Source organism: Spodoptera frugiperda, chromosome 14, assembly GCF_023101765.2.
Source record: "Spodoptera frugiperda isolate SF20-4 chromosome 14, AGI-APGP_CSIRO_Sfru_2.0, whole genome shotgun sequence".
Lineage (NCBI taxonomy): Eukaryota > Metazoa > Arthropoda > Insecta > Lepidoptera > Noctuidae > Spodoptera > Spodoptera frugiperda.
Window position 1 is genome coordinate 5,775,322 of NC_064225.1, and position 22,773 is coordinate 5,798,094.

General features: G+C 35.6%; 1 protein-coding gene across 6 annotated transcripts; it reads left to right on the top strand.

Moving 5' to 3' along the window:
- The first annotated feature begins 686 nt into the window (after positions 1-686).
- On the top strand, positions 687-21,393 carry LOC118279296 (uncharacterized). 6 transcript variants are annotated; one of them, XM_050698395.1, is made up of 13 exons: positions 710-753; positions 10,220-10,329; positions 10,844-11,050; positions 12,739-12,870; positions 14,477-14,632; positions 15,063-15,253; positions 15,380-15,486; positions 17,212-17,343; positions 17,644-17,749; positions 18,327-18,522; positions 18,994-19,140; positions 19,534-19,694; positions 20,085-21,393. In XM_050698395.1, exons 2-13 carry the CDS (start codon positions 10,239-10,241, stop codon positions 20,286-20,288), a joined length of 1,830 nt encoding a protein of 609 aa, XP_050554352.1. In that variant the 5' UTR covers positions 710-753; positions 10,220-10,238; the 3' UTR covers positions 20,289-21,393. The 6 variants fall into 6 exon arrangements, with proteins under 6 accessions (XP_050554353.1, XP_050554355.1, XP_050554356.1 ...); XM_050698396.1 differs by lacking the exons at positions 10,220-10,329; positions 10,844-11,050; positions 12,739-12,870; positions 14,477-14,632; positions 15,063-15,253 and adding exons at positions 1,692-1,898; positions 2,831-2,962; positions 4,670-4,825; positions 5,230-5,420 and having other exon boundaries at positions 687-863; XM_050698398.1 differs by lacking the exons at positions 10,220-10,329; positions 10,844-11,050; positions 12,739-12,870; positions 14,477-14,632 and adding exons at positions 1,692-1,898; positions 2,831-2,962; positions 4,670-4,825 and having other exon boundaries at positions 696-863.
- Positions 21,394-22,773: the final 1,380 nt, after the last annotated feature.

Genomic DNA, 22,773 nt, shown 5'->3' on the forward strand with positions numbered 1-22,773 from the left:
TACCATGTTTTTTTTAAGGGGGAATATCATCCAATGTCTTCTCCCGCCTTGGGCAGGACGAGAGGGAGTGTCAGACTCTTACTGACTAAAAACCACCCCGTTCCTACTCCTGCTTTTCGAGCCGGAGCCCCGGCAAACCGGCTAGATAGTCCGCAGCTCCGGATCAGGCATCAGCCCTACTGGGCCTCATCTGTGGTGGTCTGACGGCTCTTTGAGATGCTTGTATAGTACCATTGTTTAAAAAATAAGTATTGTAATTCTTTTAACCTCTTGTATTCCGCCATACTACCACGATACTGAGGATTTCAAAATCTTAAAGCTTAATTATAATTTTAAAAAACATGACAATCTAATCCAATGTTGGAGCTCGATTCTTGATGTCACAAATAATTTCTTGCTTTTATCCACCAAACCTCCATTTTAGGACTCATTAATTCAATTAATTTATAGATAGAAGCAGTTGTTCCTCGTTAAATAGAAATAAACATGTTTTATAAATTAAACATAATTTTAATTAACAACATGTTAAAACATATCCAACCTGATTTAATGCTAACACGCCCCATAAAATGTATTGCAACAAATTGTATGAACTTCATTTATTTTTAAATTTATCATACCTAACTGATTATATCCAGGAAGCGTATAGATAGACAGTTTTGTTACTGTTTAAAACAGTAGTTTGTACCCGGCATTATAAAGCACACGTTGCAACATTCCTTTTCTTAAATTAATTTATAAAAATATATTTTGTTTAAATATTTTAGTGATAATGTTAAGGACTATCGTTTCTGTTTTACTTTTCTTATTTCTCAATAATGTGGACGGTGCAAATGTTACCACGTTTGTGTATACGCCAAAAAGTAAGTATTAATATTTTATTATTACTATATCAAATATAATTCATTATAATAAATATCAGGAGGCGTTCTAAATTAAGAAACAAAACAGGGTTTATTCACGTACACTAATAGAAATAAGCTTTTATAGTTCCGAGTCACAGATGAAGACTTTCAGATGAAGAGCCCCTATATTACCATGTCGGTAAAATGGTTACCGATCAATTATATTCCCTGTTTGTAAACATAATAACTACTTATAATATGAATTACTATTAACGTCGTCGTCGCCATTGTAAAAACGTTAAAACACTTAATCATATTACTAAGCATCAGAGGGAATCCCAGATTTCAATTACCAATAATATGATGCAAAAAATCTTTTTTTCATCAGCCTGAACCAGAATCGACTCATTATTAAACATTATGCATATTGTAGTAAATATAGATTACCAATCAATCAATCTTTACAGTTCTCCTTAACGTCACTCAACCCCTAAACACTATTCCGTACCCAAAGACCACTAAAATACACCTAAAAACAATACTTACACACATATATAATCTCACACCTATCTCCCATAGGGGTAGGCAAAGACAATGGAACTCCAATTGCTACGAATCTTACATACCGCTTTCGCTTCATCAGTCTTTTCATACATGCTCGTCGTTTATGGGTACTTTTAATTTGGTCCTTTTTAATATATCAACAATCTAGTCAATATACATCCAAGGCACCCTCGACGGACGGTCCCATTTATATCCACTATAATTATATGTATTCTACATCTTAAAAAACTTACAATTAAACAAACATCTATTATTAACATTAAACGTAATTTTGGTTCCCAGTGGCCCAACAATGCAAAGAGCATATCTGCCAAGACGGGTACAACTACAAAATCTTCTATAGCGTAGACACGGATAACTTGAAGGCACTAAGCAAGGACTCTGATACTGCCTTCGAGATGCACCTGGGTATACAAGCTACCAGCAATGGACATATACTACTGTCGCCGGTCCAGAAACCTGGGTACAGTGACCCCGTTTATGAGATTGGTAAGTTCGAAGATTATAACGTTATCATAAACTTAAAATAAAAAAGACACAACGACACAACAACGTCACGCCTTTTATCAGGTACACATTACGGCACATAATGCCGCTATACAATGTACACCCACATTTCACCATTTATGTTATAAGTCCCACGTAATAGAGGGCCTATTGCCATATACTGGACACAATTCCAGACTCCGTGCTACTGCTGAGAAATTTTCGAAAAGTCGAAAAAAGCCCAGTAATACTTTTGTCCGACCTGGAAATCGAACCCGAGACCCTTTGTTCGGCAGTCGCACTTACCACCACTTGACCAACGAGGCAGTCTATAACAAAATAAAAAAAACATTCAAGATGTTTTAGAGAAGACATAAAGTAGTCTAAATGTTCCATACGGTCTTTTTGCTTTCGTTTTTCGTGAATAGATTTAGAAGGATTTTCTGAATATGAATTCTCCTCAAGCCCTAAAAGTTATTTGTCGTTTAAACTGACTGCATTGGTCACTTTAGTTGACGATTTCTTTTTTATACATATTTTATACTAAGCTCTTTACTATAAATAAACGCGACAGTTCACACATATGCGATCAGTATTAAAACCAAACTTATACAAAATGGCGCCTTTATTAAAATGACAGCTGTCAAATATGTCAATGTCAACAATGACTCATTCAATAAATTCATAATTAATCTTCCACCTATCTAATTACGGTTACGTTTAAATAATACACACCTCCATTGCCAAAATATATACGAAACAGTTTGCTCTTAGTCTCATAAACTAACAAAATTGACGAACAAATCATGTTAGGTACTGACAAACATTTACATTTCAACGATCTCAATTCAAAATTCAAACAAACAAGAGATGATGACGGTCGTCTGGAGCATTAGTAACTAAATAACTGTACTCGTAACTGAATTGTTGGCCAGTGGTCGGCGGCGGCGGTAACCAATTTACTGAGCTACGAAGGAACTTGAAGAGAAATGCTCGCACCTCGGTCAAAACACCAAGAATATTATCCAGTTTTGAAGTCAGAGGGTTCTACATCAAGATGTCTCATGGTAAGATGCAATTTTGTACTAATTTTAGAGTAGATTAATTATTGATTTTGAAAATATAGAGGATTTTTCTTACAGTAAACATATAGGTGGAGATCTAATGATATTTTGTTTGAGGGGTATGGTTTTTAAGGGTTATTATTAGGGGTATGGATGTAGCTTAGATTATTCAATACCTGTTACAGGTTTAGGTTACATTTTATATGAAAAGAATTGAATAACAAATTGTTTTCCACATATTTTAAAAATACTACTCAATAGATTTCATAAATAACTTCAAAAATGAGTCGAACATCAGCCTTTATTGTCACAAATGACGTCGTTGTCATGGCAACCGCAAAGACTCAACTGGTCCTTTTTATTTCGTGGTCGTGCCTGTCCCAACGCGCATTCAGCCTAACATGTGCCTTCACGATAATAGCCTAATGGTGCCACCTGTCGCATTGAGCGAGAACTACCTGAAAACGTGATGGGAATCACGTTGAACGATATCGAACATAATGGTAGCTTCTGTTACTCAAAATCGGATGTGGTCCTTTGATCCGAAATTTCGGTTTATCGATATATCAGTCTTTGAACCGATTGTAATTTCTGTACAAGGATAAAACGATTAATCGTCGCTACTAGACTTCAATTTGCTGTCCAAAAAAACTACTTACTCACTTAATTAATTAACGCACACTGATAATTTATAATTACTGGAATAACACAGCAGTTTTTTCCAATACGGTAATCGATCGTAACACACCGTAGTTCGTGGCTTCGTGACACTCTCGTCCATAAATATTACCTTCTAGTAACAAAAATCTATGTCAACAAGTATTCATATAACAAAACAAGAGCTTTATAAATTACATTTTCACAAATCAGTTAAATGAAAAATGTGCACCATAACTATACAAAATGACACTAAAGTCGTTTGTTCGAAACGACACCCACTACACACTGCAGAATGATTTTTCATAAAATAAATTTGAAGTAACGTGAAACTCGGATTTAACAAGCTCACATGCATTTAGAATCTTTTTTTGTATGCATGTGATATTCTCTTGTTTAGTACATAAATCTGGTTATAGAGAGATAGAACGCGTTAGTAACATCATAGTAGTGCAAACTAAAATAGACTTTATGCTATTAGAAACTGTTGTTAAGTTAGCGTTTTTAAAACGGAGATGCAAGCGTTGGAACTTTATTTACCAAATCTACCGTAAAAATTCTAAGAAAATAATGCGTTATTTTCTATGCGATTGCTATACGTGATGTTTTTAAAAAATATCCTAAAACTTACTAATTATTCCACTATTATTGCACTATTCATTTTAAATTATCGTAAGTCTAAACACAAAAGCAACAACATGACGTCACGCTATATGTAATATATGTATAAAACATATTATGCATGACATACTGTACAAATACATAAATATAAAATTAATGTAAAATTCTCTTTTCACCAGTTATGTTATGAATCCCACATTATAAGAGGATGGGCCTTTTGCCATACATCGAGCTCAATTCTAAGACTGTGTAAAACTATTCAGATATTTTCTTCTATAATAATACTTTAAATCTCTTAAGTGTAATAGTAAGTAATTACTTAACTCATAAGAACTGCATGACAAAATCCTCCAACAATTTTTTTCCTAAGACAAAATAAAACGACTATAACCCAAGAAATTTCATCCAACCTTATCCAATATTCGATTACAGATGGTCTAATAGAATTTGGCAAGGAGGGCGAAACTCTACCTCTGCTGCAGTACAATGATATTAACCCTCTCGAAATTAAATACTTTAGTTTCGCTGCGTGGACGGGCGTTGAAGCTAAATTTCTATACGACTGCCCAATACCGAATGCCGATGGATGTAAGTGTTAAGTTTTATTTTATATTTTGATATTGAAGTTTCTGAAATTGGTTTTGAAAGAAGAAATTTTGCCCAGGTGCGTTTCATGATCTTGTGCAAAATTGTAAATTATTTTTTCTGGTATAAGCCGGTAAACAAGCCGACGGATCACCCGTAAGCAATCGTCACCGCCCATGAACACGCGAAACAACAGTGCGGTGCCGGTCTTTTGGGGGTTAGGAATTTAAGGGTTGTTGGGGAATCGGGGATTAGGATGCTTGGAAAGGGGGGTAATTAGGCCTTCGGTAACCTCACTCACACAACGCAAGCGTTGTTTCACGTCGGTTTTCTGTGAGGCCGCGGCATCACTACGGTCGAGCGGCCTTGTATAATTTTATGATAATCATTCATTTGTCGTTTTGCAGCTTCACCAAACTCAAAAGAGATTGAGCCCCCAATGTCAATGTCGGATCAGTTAAAGAGGACTATTCTATTATATCGATTGCCATGGATACCTCCAAAACCGACCATGGACGTGAAAGTCGGAATTAAAGTGACCAATGTGAAGTATGATCCATTTATTTCAAAGCTTAGCACTTCCATGTCTATCGTTACCGTAAGTATTATTCTTAGTATAAAAGAGTTTTGAAACATTGTTAGGTGATAACCTACTACTTATGACTATACAATGTATGGGACGTTGACGTCACGGTTCAAAATTAATTTTCTATAAGAAATTCAAGTTATCTAAACTTTAAACGCATATAATTTGGTCAGTTTTGTGAGTAAGAACGGGGAGGTTTTTAGTCAGTAAGAGTCTGACACCCTCTCGCCTCGCCCAAGGCGGTAAATGGATGATTTTCACCCCTCAAAAAAAAACAGATATTAATTGGTTACATCGAGGGCTTTATAGTAACATACATGTCTAAAAATGTGACTATTCTCGATTAATAAATAACATGCCAAATTATGATAACAAATTTCAGAGTTGGACAGATGAAAGTATGGCATGATACCCAGGCAAATATGGGAATACGACAAGTCTCAAGTTTCGACAGGGACAGCTATGGAAACCTAAGTTTTACATTTTTAAGTAAGTAACCGGCTACCGCACAACGTATAACGGGTGTGATATCCCCAAGAAGTAACTCTTTGTGTGATTCACTGATTGTTGTTTCGGATCAGAGTGTCATGTAATATATAAAATATGTAAAATTCTGTGTTTTTGTAAACACACCTATATGTATACAACGTGGCACAACGCCTGTTTAAAAAAGTATGAAAACTCAAGCAGCAATTTTTATAATAACATCATAAAGAGTATAAATTAAAAATCCCTTTGACATTTTCTGACAGCAACTTAAGGATGAAGGAATGGAAAATTCAATAAAGTTGAAAGTTCCAATAAAAAATTAGGTCGCATCAGGAAATCATTAGCAAATTCTTCAATATCGAGTTTTAAATACCTGTCTCATCAGCTAGGCAGCTGAGCTTCCCAAAGTTAATTACCCTTTCCTTAGATATTATGAAAGAAAATGTAAAGAGTTTGTGAGTCCGTCGTTTTTTTAAGCCATATCGATTTTATTAGAAGGCATTCAAGTTAAAATTGGAATAGCTTGATTAGCTACCGTCTGTACTTGTAGAAAAGCGGAGTGATTAAAACATCAAACCTTATTAATTAAAATATCAAATGCTATTTATACGTCATACATTCAAATAATATGGTCCTCTTGTGATACATAAACAACGTTATCTTAAACAGAGGCATTTTAACAATGATCAAGGTCGAACTTAAATAAAATAAAATGTTAGTGTATTTCAATTCATACCTGCATCAATTCATATTATTTCATATACATACTTTTATAAAATATTAATCAAGACCAAGACAAAGAGTTTTATAATCCCTTTATCCTGGTCCTTCAAGGCAAAACCGCGAGCAATATCCCTAACCTAATATTCTCTGTTTGAAGTTCTTATATTTGATTAGCACATCGGTATGCCTAAGACATGGTGGAGCTCAAAGCCATCACCGCCTCATGAATATACTATGAATAAATAATTCTTTAACCTACTATCTCGTTCAGTTTGAAACGGTAACTGTATCGTCTTGTCTTCGGATCGGATCGAAGGACCAAAATAGAATTTGGTCTTAGTGAATAGTTAAACGCTGTATTGATTAATGAGAGAATAGATATGTAACTTTTTCCTACTAACTATGTTGGTAACAAATATAAACTAATCTTAGCGTGGGAACAAAGCACAAAATCTTAGTTTTAATATCAAGTACCAAATAGTTATGTAGTTCATTTAACGGGTTATGCCTAAAAAAACTTATATTTTTATAACGTAACTATAGTAACTGATGACGGAATATTATCTGCAAAAATTTGTTTTAAAATTTAATTAAATTGAAAATGACTCATATAAATGGAACATAGCGCTGGCGCTGGGGCAGAAAGGTTCTCGAGCGTACTGGCAAGCGCAGTGTAGGACGTCCGTAGACAAGGTGGAGCCGCTGGATGCAGGTCGCTTCTAACCGACCTATCTGGAAGTCATTGAGGCAGGCCTATGTTCAGTAGTGGATGTCTTACAGCTGATAAGATGATGATGACTCATAACTCCTCTTTAAATGCTTTATAGTAGACAATAGAGTGACCAGGGTGGTTACCATGTTGATAACCATGACATTTCATGTTGTGTGTGTCACATACTTGTTCTTTTCAGTTCAGACAACCAAATGCCTTTTGATGCAGTGAACTCAACAACTAAAAGTGTAACCATATAGTTAAGCATATAAATATATGTATTTCATTATCTGTCATTCGACCCTGCATGCGAAACTGATGCTCCTTCCAGTTCCACAATATCATCTGCGACCACTCGATCATTAAAATAGCCTATAGCTTTAAACTGTTGTATACCTAGAATACAATCGTTACGAAGACTGCGAGAAAAAAAATGATTGAATTCTAAATTGCAGTCTGAAATCCCCGAAGCAATGAGGATCAATAGGTTTTGTTAGAGTACGCTGTATTGGAGGTAATATTTATAGTATGTATCATATCTATTACTAGGTACTACGTTTGTTTTTTGTCTGTTGCTTTTCCGCCAGAGATATGCTATGTCGCTATGCTACAACGATGTAATAGTTACGCTGTGATACTATGTGACCGTTTCTACTGATACTAAGCTAGATAGCTGTGTGAAAAAGATGCGCAGCTGGAGTATACGATAAACACATCCATAGGACGCATCTTTTCGTATAAAAAATGTTTAGCTGAGTCCGATTCCATAAATGCTAAGCTATGTGTACCGATGAAAATGATTGGTAGAAGCCAAACGCATCTACAGCAACGTAGCATGGCACGTCTCTGGTGGAAAAGCACCTAATACCATAATTCATTTATGGCGACGCAGACTCGGCCAATTATTGTAATACCTACCTATTTTATTAGCCCTTTACTATTTCAAATCACAAACAGAAATAGACTCCAATATAATAGCTCAGTGAGCAATGTTCAATGAACCGTACAGTTATATAAATAGAGTACATTTTAGCTAGAATTGTAATACTAGAGATAATTCTATGGAAATGTGAATACATGCATAATACTCGTATTACATTTGAAGCGAGATATTCGAAAATTAATCAATTAATTGAATAGTGTTTTCATTTCTATCACGGTACTTCGTAATCGTATGTCAAAACAATAGAACTCCAATTAGAGCTGTTAAAATAACGAGTATGTATGAGTTTTTTTAAGAGAGGAAAATCATCCAATGACTTCTCCTGTCTTGGAGATGGTGCGTCAGACTCTTACTGACCAAAAACCACCCGTTACTACTTCTGTCCTTCGAGCCAGAGCCGGCAGAACGCGACGCACAGCATTACAAAAAAAAAGACTACAATTGTATGACACGTGTCACGTGCTAATTGCCGAGTGAATCACTAGTCTTATAAAAATTCTATTCGATCGCTGATAAAATATCCCATTGTTAACTAAAATCTTTTTCAAAATCAAACATTAAGTGTAGTTGAGCCATGCTACGTCGACGGGAGTGATACCACGGCCTCACAGAAAACCGACGTGAAACAACGCTTACGTTGTGCTTCGCTGTGTGAGTGAAGCTACTGGAAGCCCTATAATCACAATCTTCCTAATCCCCGATTCCTCAACAACCCTAAAATTCCTAACCCCCAAAAGGCCGGCAACACACTTGTAACGCCTTTGGTGTTTCGGGTGTCCATGGACGACGGCGATAGCTTACCATCAGGTGATCCGTCTGCTCGTTTGCCGACGGACTTTATACCAACATAAAATAGGATTAGCCCTATTAATAACATTATTTCAATAATAATTGTATTATTACTGAACATATCAAGCGTCCGCCCGATAACAGCGCGCCGCTTCCTTTGCGATCTGTTCAATGAGATACGACCCAACTCTAGCGTTTGTACAAAATATTCAATCAATTTTTTTTTAGTACCAATGTATGGGAACTAGGAATAAAGGTCATCATAACAGTTACTATGTCAACTGTTTTTTTAATTCGGTCTTTTTGCCTTTGTTTTAGTTGAAGAAAAAACGGTTTTATTAACAATTTAACAGGAACAAAATTATAATGAGAATAATGCCCTAAAGATGGCAGGTTAAAGGTGAACTAACATACTAGATATACACCATAATACTATGTTTAAGGAAGTAATTGGATGATTTCCCATCATCCAATTACTTCTCTCGCCTTGAGCGAGGCGTGAGCGAGTGTCAGACTCTTACTGAAAACCACCCCGTTCCTACTTCTGCTTTCCGAGCCGGAGCCCCGGTAAACCCGCTAGGTAGTCCGCAGCTCCGGATCAGACATCAGCCTTATCCTCCATCTGTTGTGGTTTGATGGTTCATTAAGGCGCACGTATAATGCCATGGTTTAAAAATAAAAAATTGTAATTCTTTTGTCATCTTATATTCACATTCCTATCACAATACGGAAGATTTCAAAATCTTAGAGCTTAATGTTTAAAAATATGACAATCTAATGTGGTGCTCGATTCTTGATTTCTCGAAAAAAATCTTGCATTTATCCACCAAACCTCCATTTTAGGACTCATTAATTCAATTAATTTATAGATAGAAGCAGTTGTTCCTCGTTAAATATAAACAAACACGTTTTATAAATTAAACATAATTTTAATTATCAACATGTTAAAACATATCCAACATGATTTAATACTAACACGCCCCATAAAATGTATTGCAACAAATTGTATGAACTTCATTTATTTTTAAATTTATCATACCTAACTGATTATATCCAGGAAGCGTATAGATAGACAGTTTTGTTACTGTTTAAAACAGTAGTTTGTTCCCGGCATTGTAAAGCACACGTTGCAACATTCCTTTCTTGAAATTAATTTTTAAATATTTTAGTGATAATGTTAAGGACTATCGTTTCTGTTTTGTTTTTCTTATTTTACAATAACGTGGACGGTGCAAATGTTACCACGTTTGTGTATACGCCAAAAAGTAAGTATTCATATTTTATTATTAAATACTATGTCTTTTTATTATAATAACTATCTGTGCTAAATTAACTAAAAAATCACGGCTTACTAACATACATTACTGGAGAAAGGCTCTACTAGTGTTGAGTTACAGATGAAAAGTCCCTTTATTACCATGTCGGTAAAAATGGTGACCTGAATGATAATTGATAAATTATTATAATTATAATCCCTGTTTGTAAACATAATGACTATTTATAATATTAGGTACTATTCGCATCATCGCCATTGTGAAAACATTGAATCATATTACTGAGCATCAGAGGGGAACATCAGTCTTTTCATGCATGCTCGTCGATTAAGGGTCCTTTTAATTTGGTCCTTTTTAATATATCACCAATCTAGTCGATACATATCCGTCTAAAGCACCCTCGACCGACGGTCCCATTCATATCCGCTATATATCCATATCCGCACCTAAAAGACTTATAACTAAACAAATATATATAACATATTATCTTAATTTTGGTTCACAGTGGCCCAACAATGCAAAGAGCATATCTGCCAAGACGGGTACAACTACAAAATCTTCTATAGCGTAGACACGGATAACTTGAAGGCACTAAGCAAGGACTCTGATACTGCCTTCGAGATGCACCTGGGTATACAAGCTACCAGCAATGGACATATACTACTGTCGCCGGTCCAGAAACCTGGGTACAGTGACCCCGTTTATGAGATTGGTAAGTTCGAAAATTACAAAGTTAACTTAAAATAAAAAAAAAACCACGTCACGCCTTTTATCCCCCAAAGGGCAGGCAGATGTCCACATTACGGCACGTAATGCCTCTATACAATGTAATACATACTTTACACTTGTAACCAGTCGGCCAACGAGGTAGTCTATAACAAAATAAAAAAACAATCTCTAACAAAAATAGGTACATAGTGTGTGGATTCAAGGTGTTTTAGGGAATATATAAACTAGTAAAATATTCCATTCGGTCTTTTTGCTTTCGTTTTTCGTGAATAGATTTAGAAGGATTTTCTGAATATGAATTCTCCTCAAGCCCTAAAAGTTATTTGTCGTTTAAACTGACTGCATTGGTCACTTTACTTGACGATTTCTATTATATATTTTATACTAAGCTCCATAATCACTACATAGTATAAAACAAAGTCGCTTTTTCTGTCATGTGTCATGTTGTATGTCCCTATGAACGTTTAAATCTTTAAAACTACCAGTGCCGGCGTTAGGGGGGCGACATGGGCCGATGGCCCAGGGCGACAAAGTCTGGGGGCGCCAATAAAATGAAAAACTACTACTAACACTTGATATTGCTTCCCTCACAATATTTTCGCCCGGGGTGTCAGTGGCCCTTACGCCGGCACTGAAAACTACGCAACGGATTTTGATGCGGTTTTTTTTAATAGATAGAGTAACTCATGAGGAAGGTTTTTATGTATAATATCATCCATTAAATAGTGGACAAATACTGTTATTTTTGAGGTTTCTAATGTGATGTCGCAAATAATTACATTTTTTCCGCTTAAATTGCAAACGCAGGCTGAATCCTACGAGATTTATCAAAATAATGTACTAAGTATTGTACACAATGAAAAGGTCTACAGAAAACTCCGCGATGGTATATGTCTATCTCTTATGGATATCCCACAATAACATTTTTTTGTCATTTACTTTTTACGACAAATAATGACTAATATTCGAAGCGATTTTAACCAATACAGCATTAATCCTTATCCAATTAAATACCTTAAATACATTGTTGATTTAATATAGATCTATTTGGCCTTTTACAGCATCTGATTTAAATCAATATTTTTGAAGATGTACAGATTTAAAAATTGCGGAACGTAGCGTTTACGGCGACGCGGCGCGGCGGCAGCGTGCCTATAAATAGCGCGTCGGAGGCCGCGGATTTCCTTATAGCACATTGAATTTAGCAGCGATCGGACGCGTTATCCACAGTTTTTCTGTAGCGTATTTAGTATATCAGCATTGCACCCGTGCGAAGCCGGGGCGGGTCGCTAGTCCATAAATAAACGTGACTTTTCTTTTTATCACATATGTGAATATGTGATCAGTATTAATAACAAAGTTATATAAAATGGTGCCTTTATTATAATGACAGCTGTCAAATATGGCAGTGTCAACAATGGTATAAAATCTTCCACCTATCTAATTACGGTTACGTTTAAATAATACACACCTCCATTGCCAAAATATATACGAAACAGTTTGCTCTTAGTCTCATAAACTAACAAAATTGACGAACAAATCATGTTAGGTACTGACAAACATTTACATTTCAACGATCTCAATTCAAAATTCAAACAAACAAGAGATGATGACGGTCGTCTGGAGCATTAGTAACTAAATAACTGTACTCGTAACTGAATTGTTGGCCAGTGGTCGGCGGCGGCGGTAACCAATTTACTGAGCTACGAAGGAACTTGAAGAGAAATGCTCGCACCTCGGTCAAAACACCAAGAATATTATCCAGTTTTGAAGTCAGAGGGTTCTACATCAAGATGTCTAATGGTAAGATGCAATTTTGTACTTATTTTAGAGTAGATTAATTACTGATTTTGAAAATATAAAGGATTTTTCTTACACTTAACATATAGGTGCAGATCTAAAGCTATTCTGTTTAAAGTTATGTGGACGTAGCTTAGTTTATTCCAAATCTGTTAAAAATTGTTTTCCTCATATTTTCAAAATACAGCAAGTATAGGTACATTACAAGGTACATTTGTACCAAATCCCACAGAACACACAAAAGATTTCATAAATAACTTCAAAAATGAGTCGAACATCAGCCTTTATTGTCACAAATGACGTCGTTGTCATGGCAACCGCAAAGACTCAACTGGTCCTTTTTATTTCGTGGTCGTGCCTGTCCCAACGCGCATTCAGCCTAACATGTGCCTTCACGATAATAGCCTAATGGTGCCACCTGTCGCATTGAGCGAGAACTACCTGAAAACGTGATGGGAATCACGTTGAACGATATCGAACATAATGGTAGCTTCTGTTACTCAAAATCGGATGTGGTCCTTTGATCCGAAATTTCGGTTTATCGATATATCAGTCTTTGAACCGATTGTAATTTCTGTACAAGGATAAAACGATTAATCGTCGCTACTACAATTCGATTTTGAAAAAAAATTGGACAAAAAACTACTTACTTACTCACTTAATTTAATTAACGCACATTGATAATTATTATAATAAGAGCAGTTTTTGTGTAAAACGGTGATCGACACACATTGTAATTCATAGCTTCATAAAACTCTCATCCATAAACATTGCCTACTAGTAAAAAAAACCTATACAAGTCTTCATATAACAAAACAAGAGCTTTATAAATCACATTTTCGCAAATCAGTTAAATGAAAAATGTGCACCATAACTATACAAAATGACACTAAAGTCGTTTGTTCAAAACGACACCCACTACACACTACACACTGCAGAATGATTTTTCATAAAATAAATTTGAAGTAACGTGAAACTCGGATTTAACAAGCTCACATGCATTTAGAATCGTTTTTTGTATGCATGTGATATTCTCTTGTTTAGTACATAAACCTTGTTATAGAGAGATAAAATGCTCTATAAACATCATAGTAGTGCAAACTAAAATAGACTTTATGCTATTAGAAACTGTTGTTAAGTTAGCGTTTTTAAAACGGAGATGCAAGCGTTGGAACTTTATTTACCAAATATATAACATACCGTAACCATTCTAGGAAAATTCTTTTTTCTGCTCTATTGCTTTACGTAATGTCTTTTAAAAAATCCTTAAACATACTAGATATTCCACTTCTACTAACTGAACTAACACTTTTAAATTAATGCTTTTTGATTCATGAATGCTTTTTGATGCACATACATACAATACATATAAAATTAATGTAACACTCACTTGTCACCAGTTATGTTATGAATCCCACCTTATAAGAGGGTGAGCCTATTGACAGCCTATTGACCTTTAAATCTCCTAAGTTAGGTTGTAATCACTTAGCTTTTGCTAGCTAGTAAGAAGTGCATGACAAAATCCTCCATCTGAAATTTTTCCTAACACAAAATAAAACGGGTATAACCCAAGAAATTTCATCCAACCTTATCCAATATTCGATTACAGATGGTCTAATAGAATTTGGCAAGGAGGGCGAAACTCTACCTCTGCTGCAGTACAATGATATTAACCCTCTCGAAATTAAATACTTTAGTTTCGCTGCGTGGACGGGCGTTGAAGCTAAATTTCTATACGACTGCCCAATACCGAATGCCGATGGATGTAAGTGTTAAGTTTTATTTTATATTTTGATATTGAAGTTTCTGAAATTGGATTTGAAAGAAGAAATTTTGAGAATAAAGGTTTTGTCCAGGTGTGTTTCATGATCTTGTGCAAAATTGTAACATTTATGGTATAAGCCGGTAAACGAGCAGATGAATCACCTGATGGCAAGCAATCGCCGCCGGCTATGGACACTCGAAACACCAGAGGCGTTACAAGTGCGTTGCTGGCCATTTGGGGGTTAGGAATTTAAGGGTTGTTGGGGAATCGGGGATTAGGATGCTTGGAAAGGGGGGTAATTAGGCCTTCGGTAACCTCACTCACACAACGCAAGCGTTGTTTCACGTCGGTTTTCTGTGAGGCCGCGGCATTACTAAGGTCGAGCGGCCTTGTATAATTTTATGATAATCATTCATTTGTCGTTTTGCAGCTTCACCAAACTCAAAAGAGATTGAGCCCCCAATGTCAATGTCGGATCAGTTAAAGAGGACTATTCTATTATATCGATTGCCATGGATACCTCCAAAACCGACCATGGACGTGAAAGTCGGAATTAAAGTGACCAATGTGAAGTATGATCCATTTATTTCAAAGCTTAGCACTTCCATGTCTATCGTTACCGTAAGTATTATTCTTAGTATAAAAGAGTTTTGAAACATTGTTAGGTGATAACCTACTGGTTGCATCGAGGGCTTCATAGTTACGCACATATTTAACAACATCCTTAATGATGATAACAAATTTTAGAGTTGGACAGATGAAAGCATGTCGTGGTACCCAGGCAAATATGGAAATACGACAAGTCTCAAGTTTCGACAAGGACAGCTATGGAAACCTAAGTTTTACATTTTTAAGTAAGTAATCGACTACCGCACAACGTATAACGGGTGTGATATCCCCAAGAAGTAAAGTGAAGAACTCTATGTGTGATTCACTAATTGTTGTTTCGGATCAGAGTGTCCTGTAATATATAAAATATGTAAAATTCTGTTTTTGTAAACGCACCTATAGGAGCGAAACCGAAGAGAACATACATGAGAGAATCTTAACGTGGCACAACGCCTGTTTAAAAAAGTATGAAAACTCAAGCAGCATTTTATATAAAAATATCATAAAGAGTATAAATTAAAAATCCCTTTGACATTTTCTGACAGCAACTTAAGGATGAAGGAATGGAAAATTCAATAAAGTTGAAAGTTCCAATAAAAAATTAGGTCGCATCAGGAAATCATTAGCAAATTCTTCAATATCGAGTTTTAAATACCTGTCTCATCAGCTAGGCAGCTGAGCTTCCCAAAGTTAATTACCCTTTCCTTAGATATTATGAAAGAAAATGTAAAGAGTTTGTGAGTCCGTCGTTTTTTTAAGCCATATCGATTTTATTAGAAGGCATTCAAGTTAAAATTGGAATAGCTTGATTAGCTACCGTCTGTACTTGTAGAGCAACAGCTTGATTAAAATATCAAACCCTATTAATTAAAATATCAAATGCTATTTATTCGTCATACTAAGCAATATTTGGCTCTAAGAGTAAGAAAGCATGTATTATGTCCTGATAATATTCAAACAATATGGTCCTCTTGTGATACATGAACAACTTTATCTTTAACAGTGATCACAGTATTTCAATTCATACCGACATCAATTCATATACATATACATACATATACAACTTGTAACAGGTTTTAACAAACTTTTAAAACATTAATCAAGACCAAGATAAAGAGTTTTATAATCCTTTATCCTGGTCCTTCGAGGCAAAACCGCGAGCAATATCCATAACCTAATTCTCTGTTTGAAGTTCTTATATTTGATTAGCACATCGGTATGCCTAAGACATGGTGGAGCTCAAAGCCATCACCGCCTCATGAATATACTATGAATAAATAATTCTTTAACCTACTATCTCGTTCAGTTTGAAACGGTAACTGTATCGTCTTGTCTTCGGATCGGATCGAAGGACCAAAATAGAATTTGGTCTTAGTGAATAGTTAAACGCTGTATTGATTAATGAGAGAATAGATATGTAACTTTTTCCTACTAACTATGTTGGTCACAAATAAATATAAACTAAGCGCAGAGTCTTGGTTTTAATACCAAGTCGTTCAGATGATTGATGAGACTTCAAAATAGCTATATAGTTGGTTTACACGGTCATGCCTATGCCGTGGTTCATAAAAATATATCATTATAACATAACTGGTAATAACTGGTGACTGTACTTGTGTGTGTAATTAAATTTAAAATAACTCATATATATCGCACATAGCGCGGCGAACTGATGGCCGCTGGGACAGAAAGGTTCTCGAGCGTATTGGCAAGCGCAGCGTAAGACGTCCACCCACAAGATGGAGCCGCTGGAAGCAGGTCGCTCCTAGCCGACCTATTTGAAAGTCATTGGAGGACTATGTTCAGCAGTGGACGTCTTACGGCTGATATAAAGATGCTGATTTATAACTCCTCTTTAAATACTTTTCAGGAAGCACCAGGGTGAACAGGGTTATTTCCATGTTGATGACCATGATATTTTATGTTGTGTGCTTTACAAGTGCATTTTCTTAAATACATTTTCTTTTCAGTTGTGACAACCAGATGCCTTTTGATGCAGTGAACTCGGACCTTATTTCAATGGTACACACTGGTGAAGCGACCTTCCATTACCAGACGACAGTCTCCTCTTGGTGCGTCGATACACCTCCTGGTTACAGCAAGTAAGTTTACAATTCACGACTTTGAAGTTTTACGCCCGGAGTGTCTTTCACGACGGCTAGGGCGCGAAGAGGTTCGTTCCATCATGCACCCCGAAAATTAGACTCTAAGATAGCAATTAGGATTTTTTTCCATATACATATTAACATCAGAGAGTCTTGTACCTATAATTGTTTGTCACAATTGGGTCTATTCTTTTTTTGTTTTGGATTGTATGTTTTATGTTTTGTTTATTATGTAATCAAATATTGGTAACTCTTTATAAAGAAAAAATAAGCTATTCTTATAATTTCTGTCCATAGGTGGCCTCGAGACGAATACTTGTGCTCCATAGTGATTCAGCCTTGGGAAGCTCATGAAAAAATCTCAGTAGAAATGATTGAACCAAATGACACCAAAATGCACATTGTAAGTACATTCGCAATTTACACACAGACAATCATAATGTATTTATATTGTATTCTTCTATCATAATAGTAATCTTTGAAGTCAATTTTAATTTAGTATAATTTATTTATTTTATATAATGTACCGCTATTTTTTCAAATAAATTATTACACGCATAAATTCCTTCTCTTCCATGCCTTTAACTTTATTATCATCATTATCATATCAGCCACAAGACGTCTACTGCTGAACATAGGTCTCCCCAAATGACTTACCAGATAGGCCGGTTGGAAGTAAAGTTCACCTTGTAGGTGGACCTCATTTCACTAATAGGCAATTCTATTCCTATATTCTATTCAAAACCAGATCACTTAATTACTGCAGCTCTTGCTTTTTAAGATTTGTTCTACGTTCATAAATGTCATCTTCTTTGGGATACTTATTTAGAATACCTTCAGTCAAATGTTTCATCAGAAATTTTCATAGCATCCACTGTCTTAAAAAAACTAAAAATATTTTTATTGGATTTGTAACTTTCTTACAAACTAATAGGGTTGAAAATGTATAAAAGCGTTTGCGTAAACATTATCATTTATAGTTTTCAGATGTGAATAAACGAATCGAAAATGTGTGGGACGTGTCTATAAAGCTATTGGTGATAAAACCAACAGTATGGAACCAAGTGTACGTCAGCGATGACAATGAAACACATCAGAGTGACCGATTGATACTTAGTCTACAACTGAAAAGAAAGGCCACTGCTTATAACATTGTATTCTATACTCCTTTATTAGGTAAGTATTCCCGAGTGGGATCTGAGTCTAAAAATACCGATACAGACCAAATAATTTATTCAATTACCATTTTCACATTGGACCTAAGATGGCTCCCTGTGGTACTCCATACTATAGTGTTCCGTATTTCAATGAACATAATTGCATTAGCTCCGTTCTTGTCATTATTACAAACACATTAAAGTTACAATATTATAAGGATAAGAGAATTGACGAGTTCATTTTTTATGGAATAAGCCGGTAAACGAGCAGACGGATCATTTGATGGTAAGCAATCGCCGCCACCCATGGACACTTGAAACACCAGAGGCGTTACAAGTGCGTTGCCGGCCTTTTGGGGGTTAGGAATTTAATGGTTGTTGAGGAATCGGGGATTGGGAAAATTGGGAAGGGGGGTAATTGGGCCTCCGGTAACCTCAAAATTTTAATTAATGTAGCTATTACTACCTCTATAATTTTCCTTTGTTTCAGTGCTTTTGATGTTCGTCTTAATGTCGTTTTGGAGTGAACCTCTGACTATGGAAAGGATTTGGTTTCTCGCTGGATGTACCATCGTCATAACTATGGGACTCTGCTATGTGGACTTCTTGATACCTTCACACTTAATGCCTTCTATATGTAAGTTTTTCTGTTTCTAATAATTATGTATCGTTAAGCCTTTTAACCCCGAAGAGATAGGCAGAGGTGCACATTACGACACGTATGCCCTCTGTATAATGTACACCCACGTTTCACCATTTGTGTAATAAGTCCCAAGTAATAAGGGGTAAGCCTATATATAAAAAAATCTATTTCAATTTAATTTACTTGTTGTACATTGATGCTTTAAATATTATTAAACAATTTATAAAATTATCCCTATTTAAGGTATTATCCCCATTTTTTTTTACTACAAAGAAAATAAATTATTAAATATGAAGTTTTTAAAATGTGACAATACAGAAATTCGTTGCGTAAATAACATATTATTATGATGAATGAAAATAATATAATATGTATTTTTACTTCCAGTGATACTGTACATAACAGTTTTAATGGGCGTACTGATAGCGTTGCTGATTCAGGCGCTGTTGATAACAGATACATTTGAAAAGTTCCGCAATTTACAGTTCGTGCAGAAAATGTTGAATGCACACGTTTTTAGGATCATTTTCTGTCTACCAGCGTACACGGTAAAGTTAATTGCTTTATTATAAAATTTACTTTATTACAGTTTTATAAGATCCTTATTTGAATAACAATGCCTTACTTTTGTAAGAAAAAATAGGCTATGGTTAATTTAATTAAAATTATTAATCGAAAGTTATTCATAAACATATTGTACTTACTTCTGAATACAATACCCTTAGTACGAGTTCTGCGATCTAATTGGTTGGTTTATTCGAGCCGGCCAATCAGAGCGCCAAACGCGCTTTCGTTTCGATTACTTTAAACGTAAAGCAAACTCATACTAAGGGTAAAACATAATAAATAAATATTTTATGCTCTGCGCGTATACAAGGACCAAAAACGGCAAACAAAAATATACCTTAAATTAATTAAGCATTTGTCAACATTTTCAGAAATCATCAGACAGAAACGGAGGATACTCGTTGCAAGAAGATGAAGAACCACAGTCTCCGATAACAAGAGGAGATGTAGAAGAGATGGAGAAAGAGACTCCAAGGACATGTGGAGATAAGAAGGAGCTAGCAGAAGTTGTAGATAAAGTTATGTTCGTGATTTACTTTGTTACTTTTATATCTATGTTAGCTGCTCATTATTGAGTGTGTTTTGAAATTTTATACCCTAAGTAAGTTTAACCTTTTGGACCTAATTTTTAACCGAATTCCCAAAAAGGAGGAGGTTCTCAATTCGGCTGGTATGTTTTTTGTATGTAGTCGGTATCGATTACTAAGTCAAGTCGAGGTTTATTAATCAATTTGCGTGATTCTCATTGATAGTTTAGAAGTCGGTCCCATAAGCTCATAACAAAATGTAACTTACCGATACTACCTATACCTGCATTGTACATAGGTATCCACTTTAGTTTAATATAATTTTCAGGGGTTAGGTACAGGCAATACATTGAATATTGCTCGTAGTTTTTTTTTGGTTTTTAGGTTAGGTTTTTTGTGTCTGATTTCTGCGTATTTTGACGATTTGTGGCATAGTATTAAGTATACACAAAATGTGCAATTTAAGATATGTATATGTGATCGGATGCAGTGTTATACAATTTTGTAATTATAAAAACAATAATAACGTTGCTTTTACCTTTACCTTTACCTTTACACATAGGACTTTTATTTTTATTGGAGTTTAACCTATGTAATGTATGTTAAACTCATCAAAAAATAATTCCCATACTGCAGACTAACTGCCGCACTCAGAGACATTTAACGAACAGTTAAACTACTCCTAGTAACGATTTTGTATCGAAAACTGGATAAAATAAAGACTGGATTAAGTAACCAATAAATGACTCTGAGTACGGCAGTAAATGGTACAAGTACAAGAGTATCAGTTGAAAAATAAAATTTTCTTTCGTCTTCCTTTTTTATTTGAGTTAAACAAAATAAAGAATTAAATCCCAACTACTCTTTCACAAGACTAAAACCGTTGAAAATTGGATTTTAACGTTTCGAAAATAAAGCTGGAAATATTATTCTAGTAAAATATTGTAACAGACGTGCCGAGTATTAACAAGAGAATCGTAAAGTGGAATGAGAATTGTTTAACTCTCGATACAATGGCATTACCGTCGTCAGCTTTAAAAATATTTTTATAGCAACGACGGTATCATACTAGTGCTATAAAAGTGCAATATATTGTATTCTTTGTTTATATACTACCTTTCGTAAACTAATAAAGAGGATGAAGTTTGGTATAGTGATATTTTTTTATTGTCGGTAAACGAGCAGACGGATCACCTGATGCTAAGTAATCGTCGTCGCCGTCTTATGCACACAACAACCTGGGGGAAGGTGGATTGGGCCTCCTAGAAGTTGAGTTATAATGGTATAAGCCGGTAAACGAGGAGACTAATCACCTGATGGTAAGCAATCGCCGCCGCCCATAGACGCCTGAAACACCAAAGGCGTTACAAGTGCATTGCCGGCCTTTTGGAGGGTTAAGAATTTAAGGATGGTTAGGGGAATCAGGCATTAGGAAGATTGGGAATTGTGTCTCCGGTAACATCACTCACACAACGAAATACAACGCAAGTGTTATTTCACGTCAGTTTTCAGCGAGGCTCGTGAAGCATGGCTCGCCCACACTTTGAATTCACGACATTCACCTAAACGAAAAGAGGTTTGTAGAAAGAAGAGATTTCCACACTTCATTAGAGGCGGTTTCAACCTAGAAAACGCCCTACGCAAACACCTCATAGGCGCCCTTAATTTCTTTTGGCGTCACCGCCACTCAATGAGCAGTTAGTCACGCGTGGCCCGCAGCGCTTTAAGCCCTTGCCTCTGCACTCCATAATAATGTTGACAGTAGACTAGATTCCTATTACGAGTACAATAGCTTCAATATCGAATGGTGGTAAGTAGACCTCTATAATAATATGTCGCAGGAGTATGATAAAAACAGGGAGTTGGCCAAATCTCTACGGGATTTGATCAACCACGATTTTATCATCTCTAAAGAAATCTAGTGATTTGAACAAATCCCAAAATTGGTTCAGGAAAATGAAAAAATTAACTTTTCTATGGTATTTTAAAGATTTATTTTTTCCAGCAAGCATGCAGGTTGTAACATACAGCAGGCATGTTTTCGGTCACGACTCCGGTGCTGCGATTTGGCCAAATCCCTGTTTTTATCATATCGCTGCGACATATATACCGCCATTCGGTGTACCTGTGTATTGGTGAGATTCTCTTCAGGCAACGCAATAAAAAGATTTCATCCCCATTCAATATCGGGTGTGAAGTGAAATATTCCAATTTCCATAGTTTAAGGAATCAATGAAAAATTTCCCCGCGTTGATTATTGCCAAGCGTTGGCATGCAAATTCCTTTTACATAGCTCTTTGTTATGAAGTCCAATTTACTTTGTGTTCCGCCTTTTATTTACTGATTGGATATTACATGTGTTGAATGTTCTTCCTTTATTGGATTATGGGTTGCGTAAAGCGTTATTGCGATTTTTGTATTTGGTATTGTGAGCCGATGTGATGTTAAAGGTTATTGAACTGTAATTAATAGCGTGTTACCGAGGCTCCCCGGTAACCCTCTCGGTAGTCCGCAGCAAATTTCGGAAAAAAAG